The 23275-nt window shown below is 44.6% G+C and overlaps 2 protein-coding genes across 2 annotated transcripts in view; one reads left to right on the top strand and one right to left on the bottom strand.

Moving 5' to 3' along the window:
- Positions 1-9879: 9879 nt before the first annotated feature.
- On the top strand, positions 9880-16300 carry TMEM252 (transmembrane protein 252). Its single transcript, XM_004769247.3, has 2 exons — positions 9880-10219; positions 13792-16300. The coding sequence occupies exons 1-2, from the start codon at positions 9882-9884 to the stop codon at positions 14027-14029; spliced, it is 576 nt and encodes a 191-aa protein (XP_004769304.1). The 5' UTR covers positions 9880-9881; the 3' UTR covers positions 14030-16300.
- A 2928-nt stretch (positions 16301-19228) lies between these two features.
- Positions 19229-23275, bottom strand: part of PGM5 (phosphoglucomutase 5) — a 198694-nt gene continuing 194647 nt past the window's right edge. Inside the window, exon 11 of the mRNA XM_004769248.3 lies at positions 19229-20762. Coding sequence (XP_004769305.2) covers positions 20673-20762 — 90 coding nt within the window. The 3' untranslated portion in view covers positions 19229-20672. The remainder of the gene's footprint in view (positions 20763-23275) is intronic.

Raw genomic sequence — 23275 nt, 5'->3', positions numbered from 1 at the left:
AGAGCACAGACCATGTCTTATTCTTTGTGCTCCTCCCAACACCTGGCTGCTTACCTGTGGATAGAGTTAGTGCTGCTCACCAAATAGTTCTGACTATTAGGGTCTTCTGGGCCTAGTAGGTTTGCCCTTCTTGGACCCCAATGGTTGGTTAAGGATGTGTGGTCCATTGTCACCAAAGAGTAGTATGTAAAGTGGTGTATGACATCTTGAGCCAAAATTCTAATCACCAATGCAAGACCTTTCAGCTTTATCTTTTCTCCTGGCTGTTGTGACTCTTAATGTTCTAGAGAACAGCTCCTCCCTCATCTGGGATAATGTCAACTTATAGCAGACCCGCAGCTGATCCATGATGGACATGTTGAGTGCACAAGACCTAAATGTTTGTTATTTATGCTCATTGACATCTAGGGTTGTTTGCTCTGAAGGAAATCCTAGCCCATTGTGAGGGATATACTTACAAATGGGAGGTGATCAGTAAATGCTGCAAGTCTGTAATTGTTTAAAAAACCCATTAGAGGTGGGGCACCTGGGTGGCTCAGTGGGTTAAAAACCTCTGCCCTCAGGTCATGATCCCCGGGGTCCTAGGTTCGAGCCCCATGTTGGGCTCTCTGCTCTGCAGGGAGTCTGCTTCCTCCTCTCTTTCTCTGCTTGCCTCTCTGCCTACTTGTGATCTCTGTCTGTCAAATAAATAAATAAAATCTTAAAAAAAATTTTTTTAATCCATTAGAGGGGCCCCTGGGTGCCTCAGTGGGTTAAAGCCTCTGCCTTTGGCTCAGGTCAGGATCCCAGGGTCTTGGGATCGAGCCCCGCATTGAGCTCTTGTGATCTCTCTCCCTGTCAAATAATAAATAAAATCTTAAAAAAAAAATCCATTAGAAACAGCAGTTCATAATTTTATCAACTGTAACCTAACCAAGTAAAATTCCCAGCCTTAAAGTCAGCGGTCGAGGGAGGCATGGTAAGGTAAGATGAAGACTGCAGGATATGCATCCAGCGAGCTGTTGGTTGGCAGACGGGCTCTAAATGACCTTGGTCGCTGATCCTCTGAGCCATCGGCCTCCTGCAACCCCAGCCGGAACTTCTATTTATCTTGCACGTTGTTGTGAGAATTAAAGATAGTAAATGAATGGTAACTGGCACGTGGTGGAACTCAATACATGACAATTACAGTTGTTTTAGCTATGTTTCACATCCAGCCATGGGAAAAGTGAGAAATCTGCTAAAACTGCACTTATTTCCATTGAAGCTGTTATTCTCTACCTAAGGATCAGAGGCAAGATATCCCTTCCAACCTTCTTTCACTCGTCTTTCAAAAAATAAACAAATTTGGGCCCTTATTGATTTTTTTTTTTGAAATGTGTGGCTACTATATGTGTTCAGATAGTAATTTGTGGCTAAATCTCAGTTTCTTGTTGAAAAATAGGAGTTCTTAATGAATTATTCATTTTTCCCTCTGTACTAGACACCAGTGACTCATCTTAAATAATGTATTAAAAAAGAGGAAGAGAAAAAAAAATTAGACCCTGCACTTGTTTTTCAGTTTTTATGGGGAGAAAAAAAGGAATCATCTGCTTGTGACAGTCTCAGTTATATTTATAAAATTTGAAAAATTATCCCGGGTTCAATGATAAGATCTTTTCTGTGAGTACGGTGTTGCCTTTTGCCTTTTTGTCTTGATTTCCAACACTCGCTTAAGTACTCTGCATCCCAATACACATAAATAAAGGTTGCACTCTGCATGTCACCATCCCCCAAGAACTTACAGTTATGGTCATGGCATTTTTACAAGTTGATGACACTCCTGGCTGTGAGCTGATGTCACTTCGGTCCCTCAGTGTAAACAGAGAATGACTCATCCTTCTGGGGCAGTAAACAGCAACGTGGGTAGATGAACATCATCTTTAGACTTGTTAATACACCTGTAATGTAGAAACACATCCCCTCCGAAATACTTTATACATATTTTGATATGTGCTGCAAGAAACATTGTATCCCAAAGATAGGTTCCAATTTCGAGGGCTTTAATAAGAGGAAGGAAACTCCGAACATCATGGTTCCCAACCCAACTAAGGATCCACTTCTGCAAATAGCACCAAAAAGTAGGAGAGGGAAAATCAAGTCAGGAAGAAGACAGGAATGCCTATATTAGTCTTATCCTCTCTCCAGATAACCTTCTTTCTTGGTCTCACTTCATCTCCAATCCTAAGTCTCTGCTTTGGTTCTGACCTATTCAACTGGAAAAGGAAAAAAAAAAATCAGATTGAGTAAGGAGCACTTAGAGCTACGTGGGGAAGATATTTCAGTTAGTCTTCAGGATGACCTTTTTCTCTGTCTTTAAGGACCTTATTATTCAGTGCCGAGGAAATAAAGAAATAAAGAATGCCAGCCTGATGAACTAGGAAGGCTCATTCAAACATGCCATCATGATGGGGTGCCTGGGTGCTCAGTCAGGTAAGCATCCAACTCTTGGTTTTGGCTCGGGTCATGATCTCAAGATCGTGGGTTTGAGCCCTGTGTCAGGCTCCACGCTCAGTGTGGAGTCTGCTTGAGATTCTCTCTCTCCTTCTTTCTCTGCCCTTCTTCCTGCTTGCATACACGCGCTCTGTCTAAATAAATAAAGTCTTTAAAAAAACAAAACAGAAATGTGCAACCATGAAAAATAATGTTTCCAAAAACATATGTTGTTCTAGTGAAAACAGTAAAATACAAAATTACATAGATGGTCTGATCTTAATTTTATAAATAATATCCACTAATGTCCTTAAATACTCAGAAAACATTTCGGATCAGATTGGCAGACTGAGCCCACCTGTCTACTTCTCCTCCCTCCCCAAATTCCACTGAAATGCCAAACAAGAAAAGTTACAATTGAAGATTGGATAATTTGATGATTTCCTAGAAAACAGAACAGAGAGAACTGGATGGACAGAGCAGTAAAAGCTTTAAAAAAAAAAAAAGTCCAGGAAAAGGGTACTTCAAAGTAAGAGCTATTAGTCCACTAACTAGAGGAACTTCAAGCTCAGGGTTAACTGGCACAGTGTAGGGAGGGGCCCTGCCAATCATTATCTGGTCAATAAATTAAAAGATTGCATTATGAACCCCTGGGCCTGTCACAATCTGCCCATGTCCCTCATCTGCTGAGTATCTGGAAACAGTGGTGTTTGCTTCCATGTTAAAGCCTCATAACTGCTTTAGAAGAGAAGTAGAGCAGAATTTACTAACTCTATACATATGACAGCAGGAATCACGGTGGGAAGAGGTGACAAGAAAAAGAGAGCATGAGACACTTCTGATATGAGAGGTTCCCAGATCTCAAATGCTGGGGAGAGAAACCTCCCAAACCAAAATCATCTACCTGCACACCCTGAAAGTTGGCTCCTATCACCGGAACGTTCATTTGCTGGGATGAGTACTGCGGCCATAAAATGCAGAAGCAGCCATATGAAAGAAACACACAGACTTCTAGATCATTAAAAATATAATCACCATTCCTTAAAAGTTGATCCGAATAACCAAATGGGCACAGGTGAATATTAAACTAATGAGTTGGAACATTTGGCTAAGAAGGGACTCTTCCAGAACAAAGTGCGGAGATAAAGAAATTTCCAAAAGCTCCCACATCCGTTTAAAGAGTTGATAAAAGAAGGAACAAAAGGATCTGAGGGGTTTGAAGGGGCAAGGGGCGGGAGGTTGGAGGAACCAGATGGTGGGTATTAGAGAGGGCACAGATTGCATGGAGCACTGGGTGTGGTGCAAAAAAAAAATGAATACTGTTATGCTGAAAATTAAAAAAAAAGAAGGAGGAACAAAGAGAATAGACAGAAGGACATTAAAAAACCAGAGATGCAAAATAATGAATACTGTTATGCTGAAAATAAAAAATAAATTAAAAAAAATAGAGATGACTGCTGATTAGTGCTGAAGAAATATAATAAACTTGCAGATTTTTATGTATTTTATTTGTTCCGATTCATTTCAGTTGCTGAAATTCTGGTGCTTGGATTTTCACATCTTGGACTGGTGCACTGATCCTCAACCAAGGGCAGTTTTGACCCCCAAGGAGACATTTAGCAATGCCTGTAGATATTCTTGATTTCCAGGACTGGGTATCTAGTGGGTAGACGACGCCAGGGTTGGTATTAAATGCAGCATGTGTACAGGAAAGATTCCCTACTGCACAGGATTATTCGGGTCAAAATGTGAATACTGCTGAGGATCAGAAGACCTGAGCTAGCGGAGACCCTTTTAAGGTGCCTCCTATACCTCTTAGGCATAACTTCTGGAGTGTTCACTCACTTCCTTGCTTTCCCATTCAACATTCCATCTCCTGGGTCTTCTGCTTGAGCCCTGGAATCCAGGCACTTCTATAAAGATGTTGGGCTTCTTCGGTGGGATGGTAGATAGAGACAATAATCTGAGTGCCAAAGATGCTCATTGCTGCTGGGTTGTCATGGTTCCCAAGAGAAGTTCAATATTAAGGAGAACTTCACGAGGTGGGACACAGAACCCACATCATATTTACAAGTCATTGACCACCATGCCAAACGGAATCAGAGCAAGTCATCCACTTCTGCCTTAAACTTCCGTTCTGATCCAAAGAGGCTACAGCCTCTTCTCAGTTTTCCACAGATCTGCAAAGAAATTAAGTCTTTTCTGGCTGACCTGTGGCTTAAGCTTTGTCTTAAGGATTTATCTTCTTGTTTGGTCCACAGACATGACTCAATTTCCTCACTAAAACTTCACCTGCAGAAACAGGTGGTCAGTATGATTTTTTTAAAAAAACATTGTTTAAAAATAATGATTTATCTCATTACTGTTTTGATACCCCATATGTCTTGTGATCTGAGGGAGTCTCTCACAGCCCTCACCAGTCCTGGCCTTGCTTGTTGTTCTCTTGCCTAGAGACTCACTAGGTTGACTCCAAGATGAGAATGAGCCTCGTGTGCTGGTCTGCTATCACTTTACCATGTGGAGCACACATTTTCTGAGAAGCTGTTTATTCTCTGCCAACCTAAAAATGCCTTCATGTAACTCTTCCTGAGGGAGGGAGGGGGGAAAAGAGAGGTGGTGGGGGGAGGTTCAAAAGCAAAGAAAACAAGAAGGCAAAGGAAGTGGACGGTGCTCAGTGAACCCAGACGTGTGAAAGGCTAATCCAGAAATCACTCAGTAATCACCACCATGAAAGTAGACCCGGGTGACATGGCTGGCTACGCACACAAGCTCACCTTCCCCACCTCCCACAAGGCCTCACTTCCTAAACCCAGGTGACCTTCTGGAATCTGGCCGCACTCCCTCAACTCTTGACCCCTCCCATGCAATAGCTTCTACACACCATTAGCTTCCTTCCAAAGTCCCCGTTGGCTTCTCCTCCAAAGCAATACGATTTTTCAGTTTTCAAGAGAAGGGTACTGGCCCGTGTGTCCAGTAAACAAAGGGCTGGAGTGCAGTTAGAAGCTCCAAGGCATTTACGTATCGCACAGGACAGTCCAAAAGAAGGGGGAGGTTTGGGGGGGCTCTGACGTGGAGGGCAAAACAGTGCTTGGAACTAGGCTGCACTCCATGTTCAGCAGCGCTCATGGGTCAGTCACGCTCAAAGGAACAGTGTTGAAAGAGTGATTATGTTTTAAGACAGTTTGGCTGTCAGTCAGATAACATACTACTGCCTATTGCCAAGTCAGTCACTTTTGCTGATGGTGAATTTTTAGGAATTATAATAATGAAAAAATAAACTGGTTTAAAAGCAAGACTTTTCCTAGATGGATCTCTTGATGGGGTGTTGGGCCAGGAGGACTATGGCTTGGCTTCTACTGGGTCCCAGACCATTTCTCTATCAAAGGAGGGCCTCTGTCCTTACTCCTCTGGAACATTCTTTTTCTTATCCTGAGCTCGCTGTATGAACTTAGGTGACTCAGAAATCTGCCTGTCAGTTTCTCCACCTTTACACGAAGTCACTATTATTGGCCCCTCATTCTCACACTCAGCGCCGGGAGTGGTGAGGTGGACAAGAACAGAAACATTGGCCGGGGTGGGGATGATTCAAGGCAGACCAAGAAGGTAGGCAGAGCATAAGAACATAAGTCCTTTCATCCTCCTCCAGCCAAAGGCTCCTAGATCTCCTGAAACACACTCTTTAAGGTGATGTTTTGGTGTGGGCCTGGCTCTTTGTTGGATTCTTTTCATTTTTTCCCAACCCTGAGAATGCGGCCTGCTCTTCTCTTCTGTCATTACAACTGCCCTTCTGCTTGGGGTCCTGCCTCTTCCAGACTGAAGACGACCACGGTGCCTTCTCTCCAGGTCTGTGCTATGTCACTATCACCATTTTTGAGGCCTTACAGAGGAATCATGCTCAGGAAGCAGTAATGCATATGCTTTAGGACTGAAGCAGAGTCACAGCAAAAAATAGACATAATTATTTAGTAACTTATATATTCGATAATAATAAACAACACAGACAAACATAACTTCAACATTGGTCTTTCAAGAGGATGTCTCAGCTGTCAGGAGGGAGTGATGTGGTTCCCGGCAGTATTTCATTATTTCCATATCGATTTTCCCCCCTTTCTCATCTACTTTCTTCATAAACTACAGATCTTTTTGTACTTTTTCCTTGATGCCCCACTTCACCCCAGATAAGCTCCTCAACTTTTCTGAGCTCAAGATCCTGCTCTTTATTTTGTATAAAGTAACGAAGTGCTTTCATCCTCCTGCTAGCTCCTGGATCTTGCTCTTTCCTACCCAATTTCTCACCAAAACAAATTTAAAAAAATGCCACTGCTAAAAAAAAAAAAAAAAAAAAAAAAAAAAAAAGAGTACTGCTCTGGAATGACAGGTAATGACCTCCTTCAAGGGTAGTGGAGGAGAGAACCCATCTGACAAATTGTAGAGCATTAGTTATCCTTCATTGGAACTGGAGGGGGAAAGAACAGAGATACTTACTTGCTCAAATACTGGTGTGATCACAGGAACTAGACCTGGCCTGTCATAATGCCCAGTTTTGTTCATCTTCCAGTTTGGGTTTAAAACAAAGAAGCCCAGCCCTATGGGTGGGCAGTCCCCATCAAGAGTGCTACTCTCCTTACTCTACTATGTAAGATTCACTCTGGAGCTCTAACACTTGCCGGCTCTTGGGACCCAACTCCTACCGCAGACCTTCGAGTTGCAAATCCTGGGTCTTTCGTAGCTCTTTGGAATTACAGCATCAATGACAATAACAATATTGGTGAGTATGAAGATAGCCAACCTTCACAGGATGAGTTCTATGTTCCAGATCCTATGCAAACACTTAACCCCAATTGTCCCCTTTGGTTTCCAAGTCCCAAAGAGCTGTTTTTGTTATTGATTGCTGCCTAAGAAATTGCCACGGAACATAACTTAAAACAGACAACATACACTCATCATCTCAGTTTCTGTGAGACAGGAATCTGGGCATGACACAGCTAGGTCCTTGACTTCAAGGTCTCTCAAGCAAGGTGTTGCTTAGCTATAATCATCGCAAGGCTCAGCTGGGCAAGGATTTGATTTCAAATCTCCACAATCGTTGGGAGGAAGCAGTTTCTCACTGGCTGATGGACTAAGGTCCTCAGTTCTTCACTGACTGTTGGCCACAAGCTGCCCTTACTTAGTTCCTTGACCTATGGGTCTCTTTAATAAGGCAGCTTCCTTCTTCAAAGGGCATAAGCCATAAGGACAATAGGAAGAGTCTGATAGGGAGGCAAAGTTACAATCTTTTGCAACCTAATCACAGAAGTGACATCTCACCATATTTCATTGGTTAGAATCAAGTCACTATGTCCAGCCTACTCTCAATATGTCCAGCCCCCATGGCAGAAGACACAGGTACCAGAAGGCAGTGATCATCAGGGGCCATCTTCGAAATCTGAAAACTTCGAGACTAGTTGATAAAGGAAGGAAAGTATTGTCTTCAGATTGCAAGGATAATATCAAGACTAGATGAGAGTAGATCAGGATAAGGATTGAAACATAAAAGTAGAAGTTAGGAAGCGAAATAGGGATGTGCCTTATATCATTTTTGATCCAGTGTCTTTCTCTCTCTTCTAGCCCATAATATGAAAGTAGAGCTAACGAGATGGTGGGGATAAAGCTAAAGGTTGTACCTGGCACCACTAGGCATGGCACAAAGAATCCCTTTTTCCATCAGGAAAGTAAACGGAATCATGTAATGGAGTAGTGGGGTAGCAGTGACAGAGGGACTGAAGATAGTCTGTCTGCACAAAAGTGACCCAGAGTCCCCATGGGCAGGAGAATTTCAGCAGGGACATGCCAAAACATCACATAAAAAAGGAAGGAATCAGGGCATGAACCAGATCTAGAGTAGGGTGTGCGTAACCAGAGACAGTCAAGATGGAGGAAACAAATTTCAGACACGAAACAGAAGGCTGGTGCTGTAAAGATTTTTTGAGGCAAAGCTGCAGGCAAGCAGATGGTGCAGGGGAGAGGACAGGGAACATTTTTTAGAGACATCTACCAAAACAAATTTTACTTCATATGTATTTTATTTGTGGGACCTTTCAGAGCTTCTGATCTGCTAGTGTGCCTCGTGCCTCTAAGGTGTGTGTGGGGGAGGGTGGGGGTTGAAGAGGTGGTGTTTCTCACGTGTGTCGATTTGTTTCGCTTGGAGGTAAAAACAGGCTACACCTTTTAGGAAATGCTCTTTTATGAAATACTGTGGCCTTTCATGAGAGCAGGAAAGGTAAGCCAGGAATGGAAGCCAGCAATGGAGCCATAGCAAAAATTCTTGTAGAACACCTAGGTGTTCACCGGAATGACCCTAGGATCTCAATATTTGGGTCCAGCAATGGGAAAGATACAAAACCAGGGTCAGAGAAGTCATTAGATCATCGCCTTTTTAAAAAGATATTTATTTATTTATTTATTTATTTATTTATTTGAGAGAGAATGAGAGAGAGAGAGAGAGAGAGAGCATGAGCTCAGTGGGGAGGGGCAGAGGAAGAAACAGACTCCCTACTGAGCCCGGCCCCTGCAGCCTGCTGGATGCCAGGACCCTGGGATCAAGACCCTGGCCAAAGACAGATGCTTAACTGATTGAGACACATAGGAGCCCCCAGATCATCACCTTTTACAACCATCAGCAGAAATCCCCCCAAATTCCCAAAGCTTTCTTACAGTTCTTCTCTCCAGAATTCTCTTTCCTCCTCCTGTGTATGCCCATTTCCTTATCAGCAGAGAAGGAATCAGAGAGTTCACCCCATTGGCTTTTCTCTTGGAATGTGTCCAGTAACATAAGGTAAAGGCAATGGAGTTTCATTGAGAGAGACAAGACAAACTTGTTAGGAGCTTTAAAAATGTCTTGTTAGGGGGCACCTGGGTGGCTCAGGTCATGGTCTCAGGGTCCTGGGATCGAGCCCCACATCAGGATCTCTGCTCAGCAGGGAGCCTACTTCCCTTCCTCTCTCTCTGCCTGCCTCTCTGCCTACCTGTGACTTCTGTCTGTCAAATAAATAAATAAAATCTTTTTTAAAAAATGTCTTTTTAGTAGAGAGAAAAAAGAAATCAGGAAAGGATCCCTTGCCAAGCCACAAAGAAGACAGTTCATCAAGTAACACTAATTTCTCTTGCCATGGGGATTAAGAGAAGAGTGCCCTTATAATCAAAAGGTGAGAGACCTTCCCTCAAATAACTGGGGCTGGCTGGGCTGGCTAAGGTTCCTTCCCAGCTCAGAGGAGCAAACCAGCAACAAGAAGCCACTCCTTCCTGCATTACACAATGCTGTGTTTTTAGGTTAATCCTCCAAGGATATTATGGTAACTTCCAATGGTTAATGAATAGCTTCTAAGTGCCTGCTTCACTTAATTGTCCAAAGGCCAGCTGGTCCCAGGGCATATAAAGCTTCGAGCTGGCTAATGAGAGCATTCTCTCTGGGCAAGGAAGCAGGGGAGTGGAAGAGTTCCAAAGGAGCAGGGATGCAGAACAGAACTAGTCTCGTTCTCTCTGCCCTCGCTCTCCTGATGGGCTTCCTGATGATCTGCCTGGGGGCCTTCTTCATTTCCTCAGGATCGATATTCAACGGTCGAGGGAACCTGATCCTGGCCTACGTGCTTCTGCCCCTGGGGTTTGTGATCCTTCTGAGTGGAATTTTCTGGAGCACCTACCGCCAGGCAAGGGAAAGCAAGGGGGTGTTCACCCATGTGCTCAGAAGACGCCTTTCTCTTGGGGCACTGCCCCTGGCCACAGTTGACAGGTATGTACGGGGAGGCCGGAAGATGAGAAGGGCTGCAGTGGGGCTGAATTCTGGAAAAGCAGAATAAACTTAGTCCCACTGTAGAGAAACAACCATGCCCTGCAAGGCTGTGTGTCTAGAACTGAAGCTTGCTGGTCGGGAAATTACTCTGGGATTAGTCCTTAGGAAGAATGGTGCTGCTTCTGGGGAAAACCATCAAGTAGAGGGTATTTATATCTGAAAAACCACTTCTTCCCCCGTTGAAAACCGACCTAAGCCAATAGAAGAGGCCTGACTCTCGGGTTCTTTTGTTGTATCATGGCAGCTGTCCTTAGAAGGCAGGTGGTGGCAGGTTATTCCCCAGAGCCCGGCTACGAGGTCACAAGGAAAGGAAGTTCCACACCAAATTCTGCCACACAACGAATGAACAAACAGGCATTGAATGAGACCTGCAGCCTCTTCATGAGCTCAGGGAGGTCTCAGCTTACTGTCTTTCTAGGTGTTCTGATCTCACCTTACACGAGAGATTTATTCAACACAAGGCAGTAACATTTCAGGGGTAATTCAGTTAACCTTACCACCTCATACCCATTACGATGGTTCTTACTTAGAAAAACACACAGAAAACAACAAGTGTTAGCAAGAGTATACAGAGATCTGAAATCTGGGGGCCCGTGGGTGGCTCAGTGGGTTAAGTGTCTGCCTTTGGCTCAGGTCATGATCTTGGGGTCCTGGGATCCAGCTCTGAGTTGGGCTCCCTGCTCCGTGGGGAGTCTGCTCCTCCCTCTCTATAGCTGGTACGCACGCTCTCTCTCTCTCTCTCTCTCTCTTGCTCACTCGCTGTCTGAAACAAATAAATAAAATCTTTAAAAAAATTCAAAACTTTGTGCACTCCTGCTGGGAACATAAAATGGTGTGATCTTTTTATGGAAAATGGCATTGAGGTTAAATACAGAATGACCATTTGATACAGCAAATCCTACTTCTGGGTATGTAGACAAAAGAATTAAAAGGAAGAACTTGAACAGACAAATGTACGCCAGTGTTCACAGCAACATTCTTCATGATAGCCGAAAGGTGGAGACAACCCTTATGTCCATCAGTGGATGAATGGATAAGCAAAGTGTGGTCTACCCATGCGATGGTATATTATTCAGCTGCAAAAAGGAAGGACATTCAGACACACGCTACAGCATGCATGAACCCTGAAGACATTATACTCCGTAAAAGAAGCCAGACATAAAAGGAGAAATATGTGTATGATTCCACTTACATGAGCTATCTAGAGCAATGAAATTCATAGGCAAAAAGTGAACGGTGGTTATCAGGGACAGCAGGGAGGGAGGGCAGGGACTTATTGTTAACGGAGTACAGAGTTTCAATTTGGGATGGTGGAAAAGTTCTGGAGGGGGATAATGGTTGCTCAACAGGGTGGATGGACCGAATGCCACTGATCTGTACACTTAAAATGGCTGCAGGGGTAAATCTAATGTTACATGTATTTTGCTACAATGAAACAAAACTCAGTTTGCCAGTATCAGACAACCAAAACCCTCCTAATTCTTGGCTGAACACAGGACCATGTAGGGATAAAACTTCAGGGATCATCCTCAAGACAAAGGCTGCAAGACTCCGTCAATTCTTTTGCCTTCTTCATCTGAAATATCTTAGCTACTCCACATATCTTGAATATAAATCATTTTACCCATGACGGTTGATTTTTGACATTATTATGCTAACTGATAAAAATACTAATTACAATAACCAAACCTTACTTCCAATGTTTATTATACTAACTGGCAAGGTTTCCAGGTTTGATAAAAGGTTATGATAACCAAAGTGATTACGGAGGGTGCTTCTCGAGTGATTACTTTTTTTCCTGTATGTTAGATGACTGCCTCCAGAGTGTGAATTCCTGATAAGAGTAACTGATTGCAGGGGCGGCTGGGTAGCTCAGTTGGTTAAGCATCTGCCTTCAGCCCAGGTCAGGACCCCAGGACCTTGAGATGGACTCCTGTGTCGGGCTCCTTGCTCAGTGGGGAGTCGGCTTCTCCCTCTCCCTCTGCCTGCCACTCCCCCTGCTTGTGCCCTCTGTCATATAAATAAAATCTCTTCAAAAAGAAGAGTAACTGATTGACTCTAGGAGGCAGCTCAAATTTAGGAACACATGCATTATGTCATACCGTGCTGAGTTATTTCAAAGAGATCCATGATATGGCTATCTTGACACCCCTTGAACCTCCTCCTCCTGCTGCATCTAATAGGTGCCCAGCCTACACAGAATGGCCAGGAAGTCAGTCCAGGAAAAACCACATTTCTAAGAAGGATATGCATTCAAAATATGAACCCACATTGAGGTAGCAGAGCAAATGCGTGTGCAACAGTGGAACTCAAAGCACTGGGAATGTGAACTGGTTGGGGCTGATGGGACTGGAAGAGCCAGACGGGATTTGGGGGCAGGCAGCACTCATCCTGGAGCCTCTCAAATCACCTCAGGGAACAGCTTACCTTTCTGTCTTTAATGTCCTTACACATGTGCCCCATGACACTGCCGTGGCTATTCTGAGTGAAGCCCGAGATTTATGCCGTACAGTAGACCTCTCCTTCAGCTGTCTGGCTTTGCGCCTGGTAATATTTGGAATGGAGCTGTAGCTACAAGGGGCAGGCTCTGTTCTGTTGTGGTTACACACCATCAACACTTGCCAGGGGCGCTGAGGGATTCACCCTATAAATACAGAACTTAATCAAGCTCACCCTTTCTCGCCCTCACCACACACCACTCCTGTCCCATTCACGATGGAGAAGCCAGAAGGATTTAACAATTAGCAACATTGGACAAGATGACCAATGAATACGTCACCTTTGGTGCAAATGGCTCCCTTCGCCCTTGACCTACTGGCGTGGAGAGGGCTGCCAGTGAAATCTACGTGAAGTTCTCAGTTGAAATGTCTTGAGAAATGAGTACATTTTTTTGGAAATTGGTTGTTGAGACTTAAGAGAGAGAAAAGAAAGATTTACAGTCAAGGAGACAGCACAGAGCTCGGTTTTTCAAAAGTTGTATTAGACTGTAGCTGACACACCACGTTCCATTAGGTTCAGGGGTATGACAGCAATATGACAAGTTTATACATTCATTTTCATTCATTATTTTGTTGGCCAGGAGGTTTTGAGACAGTAAGTGCAACGGAGTCGAAAATGAGATGTGTGTGAACGGAGACAAGGACATGGACGGACTAACTGGGTGGAGGGTAGTTGCACAGCTGAGGTCCCGTGTCCCTTTCCCGGGTAAGGATCTCACGCTGAAAGTCCCTGGTTCCCATGAGGGAGAGAGAGGGAATAGCTTGGAGTAACCCACTGGGAAAAATAGGAACTATAGAGGCACACATCCGATGGCTGATAAGGAGGGTTTTGCTGGAAGAGAAGCACATTTTTTAAAAAACTGGTGATGCCAGGGAAGAAGTACATCTGTTTCAAAATCAATGTTTCTTAACAGTTTCACTTCACACAATGTGATTTGAGAGAGGCAGGCATATGCCTCTTTGGCATTAACCACTTAAATAACACATGTATGTTTGTGGCATTTTGATCCCCAGGCCAGATTTCTACCCTCCTGCATACGAAGAGAGTCTTGATGCCGAGAAGCAACCTTGTCCTGCAGAGGGAGATGCCTTGGATGTTCCTCCACCTCTGTACACAGAGATGGGCCTTGAGTCCGAGGCTGCAACTGATGCCCACCCAGAGGCCCCCCCTTCCTACGAGGAGTCTGTAGCAGGCCGGGTGTCAGCAGCCACACCACTGCAGGACGCTGAGAGGCAAAGCCGGGGATGCTGACGCAGGCGACACTCCCTCATGCTCAGGATGCACGTTCGTGGACTACAGCTGCTGGTAATAAACGTGGGCACCAGACTATGGGAGGGAAAGCGTCCTCCGGGACCCCCAGGAGCGCTAGCCAAGGAGATGCTGGGGATGACAGCCATACAGTTCCGCCGATGTGCTTGGCCTGTAAGGGCTCCGGAAGGGTGCAGTCAGCAGCCGGCAACATTTCAAAGGATTCGCACTAATCGCAGCCCAGATGGGCTCTGGGACCGGTTTTTTGGAGCTCTGCTCCAAGAGGCTTTTGGCTGTCACTCAACCCCTCCCATCACCTCAGTCCCTGGAGGAGAGAAAGGAGGGCTGCTCGTGAGGCAGCCCAGTGCCTTCAGGCACTACATCACCCAACAACCACGAAAGGAAAGTGTGCTGGAAACGAGGGGTTTTTGTGGCTTACTTTGTGTTTTTTGTTGGCTGGTGTCGTAGTTCTCTCCACTTACCATATTACCAGAGGGACACTGTAACCCGCACCGTGGGAGATGTGCTCCTGGAAGCCATTGGTGTTACTTCGTATTACTTTAATTTGTGTATTTTATTTCTATGTGGAAAACAACTATAGTATTTCCTTTCAAAATGGCTCAAACACAAAATTTTCCACAAATACCTTAAAAATGGGATGGCTGTACAAGCAGAGATGACAAGGTTTCTTAAAGACTCAAGTGGGACAGACAGAATGCCTAAAAATCCATAAGACACAGAATTCAGAGGGGGAAACTGTACTGGCCATAAATAGTATTAGTATAGATTTTGATGTAAATCTTGAAAGGCATTAAAATACTCGTGTGAATTTCAACAAATCCCCCTGCAAATCTCTAGAATTGAAAGAAAGGAGACTATACTGTAGCACTTTGATCCTTAAGAGATAATTCTTTTTGTCTCAAGATACAGAGCCATGCATTTTTTAGACTTGGGATATTTATTTTAAAACCCACTGATTTTTCCTCAGCTTTATTGTATTTTATTATGGGTTTTAACACAAGAGGACATGTTGGGTGGCAGGGCAGTGGGAAGAGAAGCAGCCTGATGCTTTAGAGCTTGGACAAGAATCTTTCATCTGTCTGGGTCTCAGTTTCTTGCTCAGTCAAGTCAGGAATTTATGCTGGGATTATTATCTAACAGTTACAGAATGTCTTTTATATCATGGGTTGTGTGCTGTGAACTTTTTGTGCTTTTTGTTTAGCCCTCATTTTACCCTTCAGAAATAAGTGCAATGGTTAGTCCCATTTTACAGATGCATGAACTGAGACTTCAGAGCTTTGAGAAACTTTGCCCAAAGCATACAGTTATTTCCAGTAGAGGGGTGTAAGAGGGTGTATTTACTTCAAACATTTGTGCTAGGTTAAGCCTGTCTCAGCTCCCTTCTCTGGTGGAGCAGTTTGGACTTCTCTCCAGCTTCAGAAAGTGGGTCCCAACAATAATTAGAGCCCCAGCACTGGTACAATACCTTATGGGCCTTGAGAAAGACAGAAAGCTTGCTCTAGAATTCTATTTTATATTTTCTAACTTAAAAAAATGTAAATTTTTTTCACCATATTTGACATATAAAAGGGTTCTCTTTTAACATGTAAATACACGCTCCATGTTTATTGCCTAAGAGCTTGACCCTCACTTCTTGAAGTTTCCTTCTCTCTCATCATTCCATCGATGATGAATAGTGGCTCCTGCTGGTGACAGGCAGTCCTCACTGAATGGGCAAGAGGGGGGCTTGAATAGTGGTGGCGAGGATGAAGAGCTTTCAAGGAGGAAGAGGGTTGTTGAGATGAAATGGAGCCTCCATGGCCTCCTCTTCCCATTTTTGCTGAGTGTACAGATTAAGCATATCTTGACAAATATACAAGGAAGCCACATAAGAGGAAATCCTGGTCCCTTTATATGAAACATGCATTTGGGTCCCTGGGATTTGAATCCTTGACCTCAAGGGCATAACTGATACGAAGGTCACTCATGGTTGTCCGATGAGAAGGTGACTATTGCTTAGCAATGCAATTTATTATTTCTCTCTTGTCATCTCTTTCTATCCCTTTACTGAGACTGTTACCCTGAAATTGTTTCTGGGGTCTGAACACGTCCATGGGTCTGAACCAACTCTGTCACTGGGTTTTCAGCCAGAGTGTGCATGTGTCATAGGTGGCTTTTCCAACTTATGGTAGTCATATGAAACATGTTAATTTTGGTTTACATAAGAAAATTGTTTTGGTCTCTTTACTGCAATAAATTTTGTACTTAAACTTCCCTCTCTTTCATCTCTGTTTTGTATCAGAAAAAAAAAATCAAGAGGGGAACATAAATCAAAGTTTGATTTTCCCTGTGGAACTAAAGAAGCATCCAGATGAGTTAATCTTTTTGAAAACCCTAACATTACTGAACACCAACTATTGATTCAGAAGATAAGCCAGGTGCTTTCTGAAAAGAAGTACTACTAATAGACATTTATTGCTTTTTTGAAAACAGATGTACTCTGAAGCCAGCCATCAAGGACACGGGTGTTAGTCCAAACAAATCCTATCTTTGAGAGGCCCAGCAATTAAAACCTACTGGGCAAGTCAGAACAAAAGCATTCTGGTGTGCTTAATAAGAATTCATTGGCCAGCCCTGAGGGACTTCCTCAAGGAGGTAGACATTGTATCCCATCTTCCTCCTTAAGTTTATAGTACAATTAGTGGTGATGCAACCAGGATTCCCCGAATGGCAAGGAGGGCATGGAGGCTGGAAGAGTGGAGAAGAGGCAAATATTCACTACAGTCTTTGGTCATTCCCTTCTCTCATGGGAATGGTAGGCTCACCTGTCAACGAGGAAGGGAAATTCTTAGAGGTGACAGCTCCTCCGGTATTTTCATCTTATAACCTTCCACAGAATGGTGGGTTTCGGTACTCCCTCCAGCTCCCAGAAGGGGAGCACGACAAGGTCAGTTATAGAATACATTATGCTGCATCCTTTGCTTATCTGAGATGTAGTGCGTGTAGGTTTGACCTCTCTGCTCCAAAACTCACAAGTACTTTTACTGGCAATTCTACCCATCTCTCAAGATTCTACTTAAACACACCATCTTCGGTGAGGTTATCTCCCCCAGCTCGCCTCTATTGCAGGGCACATACTAGGTGTTAAAAGACATGAAAAGATGATAAAGACATGGACTTATAATGCATAGCTTTACCATATTCTATAAATTTCCATGACATTAATATTCACATACCAAGTGGGCTGTCAACTGCATGAGCTGTTTCCACCGATAAGGACTCCAGCTGGTGGGAGTAGAACAGACATCTGCTAAGCTCTGCTGCCTCCGATCCTCTCTCGCTGTTTGTAACTGCTGAAGGGACAAACACTGATTTACTGGCAGTTACATCATTTCGAAAGGTGCGTGATTTCTCAGGCCCTTCTCCACTCCAGGAGAGAGATCTCCTCAAGGCAGGTGTCTGGGATGTCAGGGTCCATGTGTTTCAAGACCACCCAGTGCATGATCAAGCAATAAAATGGAGTCACCTCTTAGGGCACTCCCTATTCCTGCAGGTGCTTTTCAAATTCCCCACGCCCGCCATGACTGACGGCTATTGCTGTCAAAGTAAATCCCATGCCTTACACGGACCCACAGCTGGCCAATCAGAAGTCAGCACACCATTATGCCTGGGGCTGTCTGCATTATCTGCAGACAACACTGGCTCAGCACAGCCGACCAGCAGCCCAATGTGCCGTCATGGGACTCATCATCAGTCGAAGGCTTCCTGTGGAGAAAGCCTTCAGGTCATGTTCAAGCCCTTCAGACTGAGATGCCATAAAAAACCATTTGTTCTCTGGACCTTGGATCAGTAATACTGGATAAATATCTCATTTTAATATCGGCTGCCTGCCATTTTCAAGGTCAGCTAATGAACCCAAGAATCATGAATGAGGCAAACCAATTTTTTGTTCTAAGGGATTGGTGGACCCCTGGTAGAATATTTAGAATCCGCCATCCCCTTCCCTTAAATGACTCCCTGGCACATATACACACACATTGTATCTGTGTGTGTATATGTGGTTGGAAACCACTGCATTGTGGACACCGTTGCTTGCCATCATCCTGGGGGCACATGGTGTCATGAGTGAACCCCTTGATATTAGCCAATCATAAGAGTGGCCTGACAGTTGCCACACTCCATCCACGCTCTCCTCTGTGATGGTCTCCTGTGGTCCCCACAAAATTCTTGGACCTCTCCAGTCATTTACTCTTAAGAAAGATCCAATGCCAAGCCATGAGACCCAATGCAAGCCTCCTCTCCAGCCATCCTACCTCTCAACTCCCAGTCTTTGCTCTAGCTGCACTGATCCCTCATGAAATCATATACATGATTACAAGTCTCAGGAAACTCCACTCTTCGGGAAACCCACCAGGTGCCTAGTGTCCTGCCATCTCAGAGCCAATCTCTCTGCATGTTCCCATACCATGTTCCTGGCACCTCTACTAGAACATGTCCTTCTGTCTCTTTGTGTATTTTGTCATAGCCTCCCATGCCCACCTTACAAACTCTTAGAAGCAGGAATCACATTTTATACTTCTCCTCACTGCACCACAAACAGGACTCTGCAGAGAATCGTTGATCAACCAGTGTTTGTTGAATGAATGAATGGATGAATGAATACTTGGGTGGCTAGGCACACATTCTAGACATAAAAACAAAACAAATTTTAAATGAGGATTACCTTATACTTGAACTTTGCAGCTAGAGATGATTCAAAGTTCAGGGACTTGAGAAAAACATACATATTTTCTGACCTAGCACTAACCCTAAAAACACATCCTGCTGTACGGAGCCACGCAGAGCTGAGTGGTACGTGGATGCCGCCACAGACACCACGTATAGGTGGCGAGAACCAAAGCTTTAAGGCAAATGACATGTGTTGCTGGTAAAGTCCATGACTTTAGAATCTCTGTTCAAAGCCACCCTCTGTGAATATGAAACGAAGATACTTACAATGAAAGATCAGTTGCCAATTTCGTCTCTGCTGACTCCCAAAGGCAGTTTTGAGCAATCTGCCTTTTCTGGTCCCACTTACATGATACATTTCCAGGTCCTAACAACGAAAGCCAGCCCTTGCCAGTGCCCTGAAAGACAGACTTACCAAAATGGGAACACCCATGGCAAGACAGACATGCAAAAATCCACAATCCATGCATCAGGTTGAAATCAGGAATTTCTTTTTTATTGGCTACTACATGTCCTAACAAGTTTCTGACAGAAGCAGAGATAAAAAGTGGACACAAATCCCTTCCCGGGAACATCTCCCTGCTTGCTCTCATCGTGACCACGGTAAAACCCATTGGCTTCATAGTCAAAGAGCACCACGTCATCTGTGCTAACGACAGGGTGAGTGAGAGTGTCATTCCCAAGGAAGCAAAACATATGCAAACAGGTCCCATGCATCGGGTGTCCCGGCTGGGGGCAGACAGAGGCTGTTGGAGACACAGTGTCCTTCTCCTGGGCAAAGTGAGCCAGCTGTGACCTTCTGGTTTCTGGCAGGGATGCCACCCCATGTTCCCACATCTCATCAGGTCCTTAACCACCACCCCTAAGGTCTTCCAGCAAGCACTCTATTCTCTACTTTGTTAGCATTTCACGGTCTCCTTCTCGAGCCCCTGTGAGTAAGATGTGAGCTGTGTCCAAATGACTGCTTTAAAAAAGGCCCTAACTGTGAGACAGAGGAGCGGAGAGAGAGTCCGAGAGAAAGCAGACAGGGTGGTATTTTGTCTTCCCAGGAGGAATGGATGTAAGCCCTTGTATCACCCTACATGATGTCATCAAGGGAGGGCCAGCAAAATGCTAGGCACTCATCTGCAGTCTCCTGCCAAGACGCTGCTTTCCACCTGCACAACGAATGGCTGAAATCTGGAGGAATGCAGCCGGCGGAAGAGCTAAAATAGCACTATTTACAAAATAAGAGAGGAAAACACCCTTTGCTGTGTTTCCTTGAAAGTGTGCCGTGGGGATCTGGAGAATGCTTCCAAAGATGTGAGAGAAGGTGGCATGGGGACGCGCAGGAGATGGGAGCGGGGAGGTGGGCCATTGGGTGGCTGGCGGCCATGAGGAATTCCGCAACGTGTCCCCTGGGAGACCTGACCCAGGATGAAAAGCTAAGTCCTCTACCACGCCAAGGACAGTCTTCCAAGGAGAGCCTTCGCAACAGCACCCGTAGCTTGGGGGTTAGCCTAACTCCGGCACTGCGCTCTGTGTGTGAATTCAGAACCTTCCCTCAGCTCACGCCAATGGTACGCAGACGCCATGATGGACACGTTCCTGGCCTGCTTCCTCTTTTTCAAAAGGTGAGGTTCTTTGGTGTGGTAAAATATAGACACCAAATGATAGTGCTGCTTTAACAGACCACTGAAGACCCTGTTGCATTTGGAGGAATAGACCCAACCCCAAACAAAACTTCGTTTTTTCTCTCTTTTTCTCTTCCCACCCACCCCTCCCCCACCCACCAGCAAATTAGTGTGTGTGTGTGTGTGTGTGTGTGTGTGTGTGTTTTCGAAATCATAAAAGGCACAAACAGGTAGCAAGAAGGCATGGGTGAAGGGTCTCCCGCCAAGGGCTCTTTTCTGGCCCTGGTGCCTGATCTTCCCTCCATTCAGGTGATGACAGTGGGGCCTCTCCGGCCAGTTCTCTCATGAATCTGGGATATTTTCAGCGCGATGGCTATAAGAGGACTCAGCACGGCCTGGAAAAGGAGGGGAAAAGTCTGTGAACAACTCACGTCCGTCACAGGAGGGTCACTGTGATTGCTTTCTGTCGCAAGCATCTGGATTCAACTCTGATTTACAGCTTATAGGCAGATTTCCCACTGGCTGGACACCTGTTCCCTAAACCCTGGTTCCTCATCCATAAAAGGGGAATCGAGTAGGTAGGGCCAGGTGTGGGGGGTAGTTAGTGGAGATAGCCTCCAGTGTCTTGTCCAGTTCCCCAAAAACACGGATCTCAGAAACTCACCAACCCAGCTCCTAGAGCATTGGGGCATTTCACAAACAGAGCTTTGTGAATTAAGGAAGCTCAGAAAACCTCCCAGTCTTCCTCTCCTACTCTCTCCCCACAGCATGTATACCCTGCCCAGACACATACACACACAAGAACTTGAGGAAACACACTCATTCTCCAGCATAAGACCAGAGGCCCGCAGAACCTACATCTTGATGTTTCACAGAAGGCAGACCAATCCTTTGGCTGGTGCTGCAGAAATATCTACTTCTCTCTTCCCATCAAATAACATGGTGGCTCATCAGGTGCCTCAGTGTCCCCCAGAAGAAGGAGTGTTTAGAGGCCTAGGGAGTAGATTCTCAGAAAGGCAAAGAACACGGAGAGGAGAATCATTTCTTGCCCTCTAGATGCTTATCATTTCACAGGAGTGAGGCACTGTTTTCCAAAGTATGGAGCACATTCTCATACACACTGATGATACAAAAGGTTATTTTAGATGGTTCGTGGGTGTGGTGTTACCTACAAAACAGCAAGTGGAAAGAGCCAAGATGCCCTTCAACAGGAGAATGGACAAAGAAGATATGGTCCACTCAAAGGAATGGACAAAGAAGATATGGTCCAATACTCTAATGGAGTATGATGCCTCCATCAGAAAGGACGAATACCCAACTTTTATAGCAACATGGATGGGACTGGAGGAGATTCTGCTGAGTGAAATAAGTCAAGCAGAGAGAGTCAATTATCATATGGTTTCACTTAACTTGTGGAGCATAAGGAATAACACAGAGGACATGGGGAGATGGAGACGAGAAAGGTGTTGGGGGAAATCAGAGAGGGAGACAAACTATGAGAGATTGTGGACTCTGAGAAACAAACTGAGGGTTTTAGAGCGGAGGGAGGAAGGGGGAAGGGTGAGCCCGGTGGTGGGTATTAAGGAGGGCACAGATTGCATGGAGCACTGGGTGTGGTACATAAAAAATGAATCTTGGAACACTGCATCAAAAACTAATGATGTATTTTATGGTGACAACATAACACAATAAAAAAAAAACCCACAACAAAACAGCAAGAAAGCCACTCCACTTTCCATTCTTCTTCCACTGTCCTAATTCATCAAGGAGAAACTCTGTTGGCTGTAGATCTTTAAGACACAAACCAAAGCAGAGCACACCACAGGCAAGCATGACCTAGATAGAAGGTAAGATCATTGTATATCTTATTGAATTCATTTTTGTGGTGAGTTTTTATTTGTCAAGGGATACTGGTTTCCTTTTTTCCACATAGACTCAAATGTTCTATAATAACCAGATTCAAGTGAAAACACTGTAAGTCCATTAAAAGGACAAACACTACCACAGGGACACTGATGGAAGAGGAATTTGGGAAATACTAGCAGAAGGGAAGAAACGAAGAGAGCACGTTGAGGAAAATAAAACTTGTCATTTTTGTGAAGGGAAGGGGGGGATTCTGCTGTTTGCAACCCTCCCCTATGCCTAACAGACACAGCCATGACGGGAACGCACGCATTCTAAGCACCAACAAGAGCACAAGCAGAGGCCCAGGGTCCATGAACAAGCACAAGTAACCCCGCGTGTCCCGAGTGGAGTGTAGACACAGGGCACTCCTGAGCAACAAGTGAGCAAGTGAGCAAGACCTGTTGGGAGGGCAAGGTAAGGATTTAATTCACTAGGCAAGGCCAGATGCTGGAGTTTTCTGAGTTAAGAGGTGACAATATCAGACCTGTGCTTTGGAAAGATGGTTCTAGAGGCAAATGTGGGAGTTTAACACACTTCTTGCCAAATGGATGAAATCATCTTTCTCTGTGACGATTACTAGCTGGAGAAGCTCAACTATCATCTTGGAAGCTAGAACAGAGAGAAGAATCTTGAGCCATTTCCTCACAGGTGCACAAGCCAAGTGCACTTCCCTCTAGTTCTGTATCCATGCACATGATATACAGAAACAGAAGGTTTTATGTTCTTTTAATAACCCTCCTGGTGCCCAGAAAAGTTTCCTACTGGCACATTTTGTGAGGCCATATTCTACGTGATGCCCATATAGAAGCAGCTGGATCCTTTAGAAGCCAAGCTCTGATTTTGTACAGAAAACAGATTATTAGCTTTCCTTCCCTTTCCTGTCTTCTCTTCCCTGTCCTCACACCCCCAGCTTTTTTGGGCTATGTGACTCTTCACTAACACCTCTAAGAGAGGTTACATGAGGACAGAGAAGGAGAATGAAGTGAAAAACCAATCACTTTAA

This window comes from Mustela putorius, unplaced genomic scaffold (genome assembly GCF_011764305.1).
Source record: "Mustela putorius furo isolate JIRA1106 unplaced genomic scaffold, ASM1176430v1.1 tig00003854_pilon_pilon_pilon, whole genome shotgun sequence".
Lineage (NCBI taxonomy): Eukaryota > Metazoa > Chordata > Mammalia > Carnivora > Mustelidae > Mustela > Mustela putorius.
The sequence above is the reverse complement of the archived record's forward strand: the minus strand, read 5'-3'. Positions and strand labels throughout refer to the sequence as shown.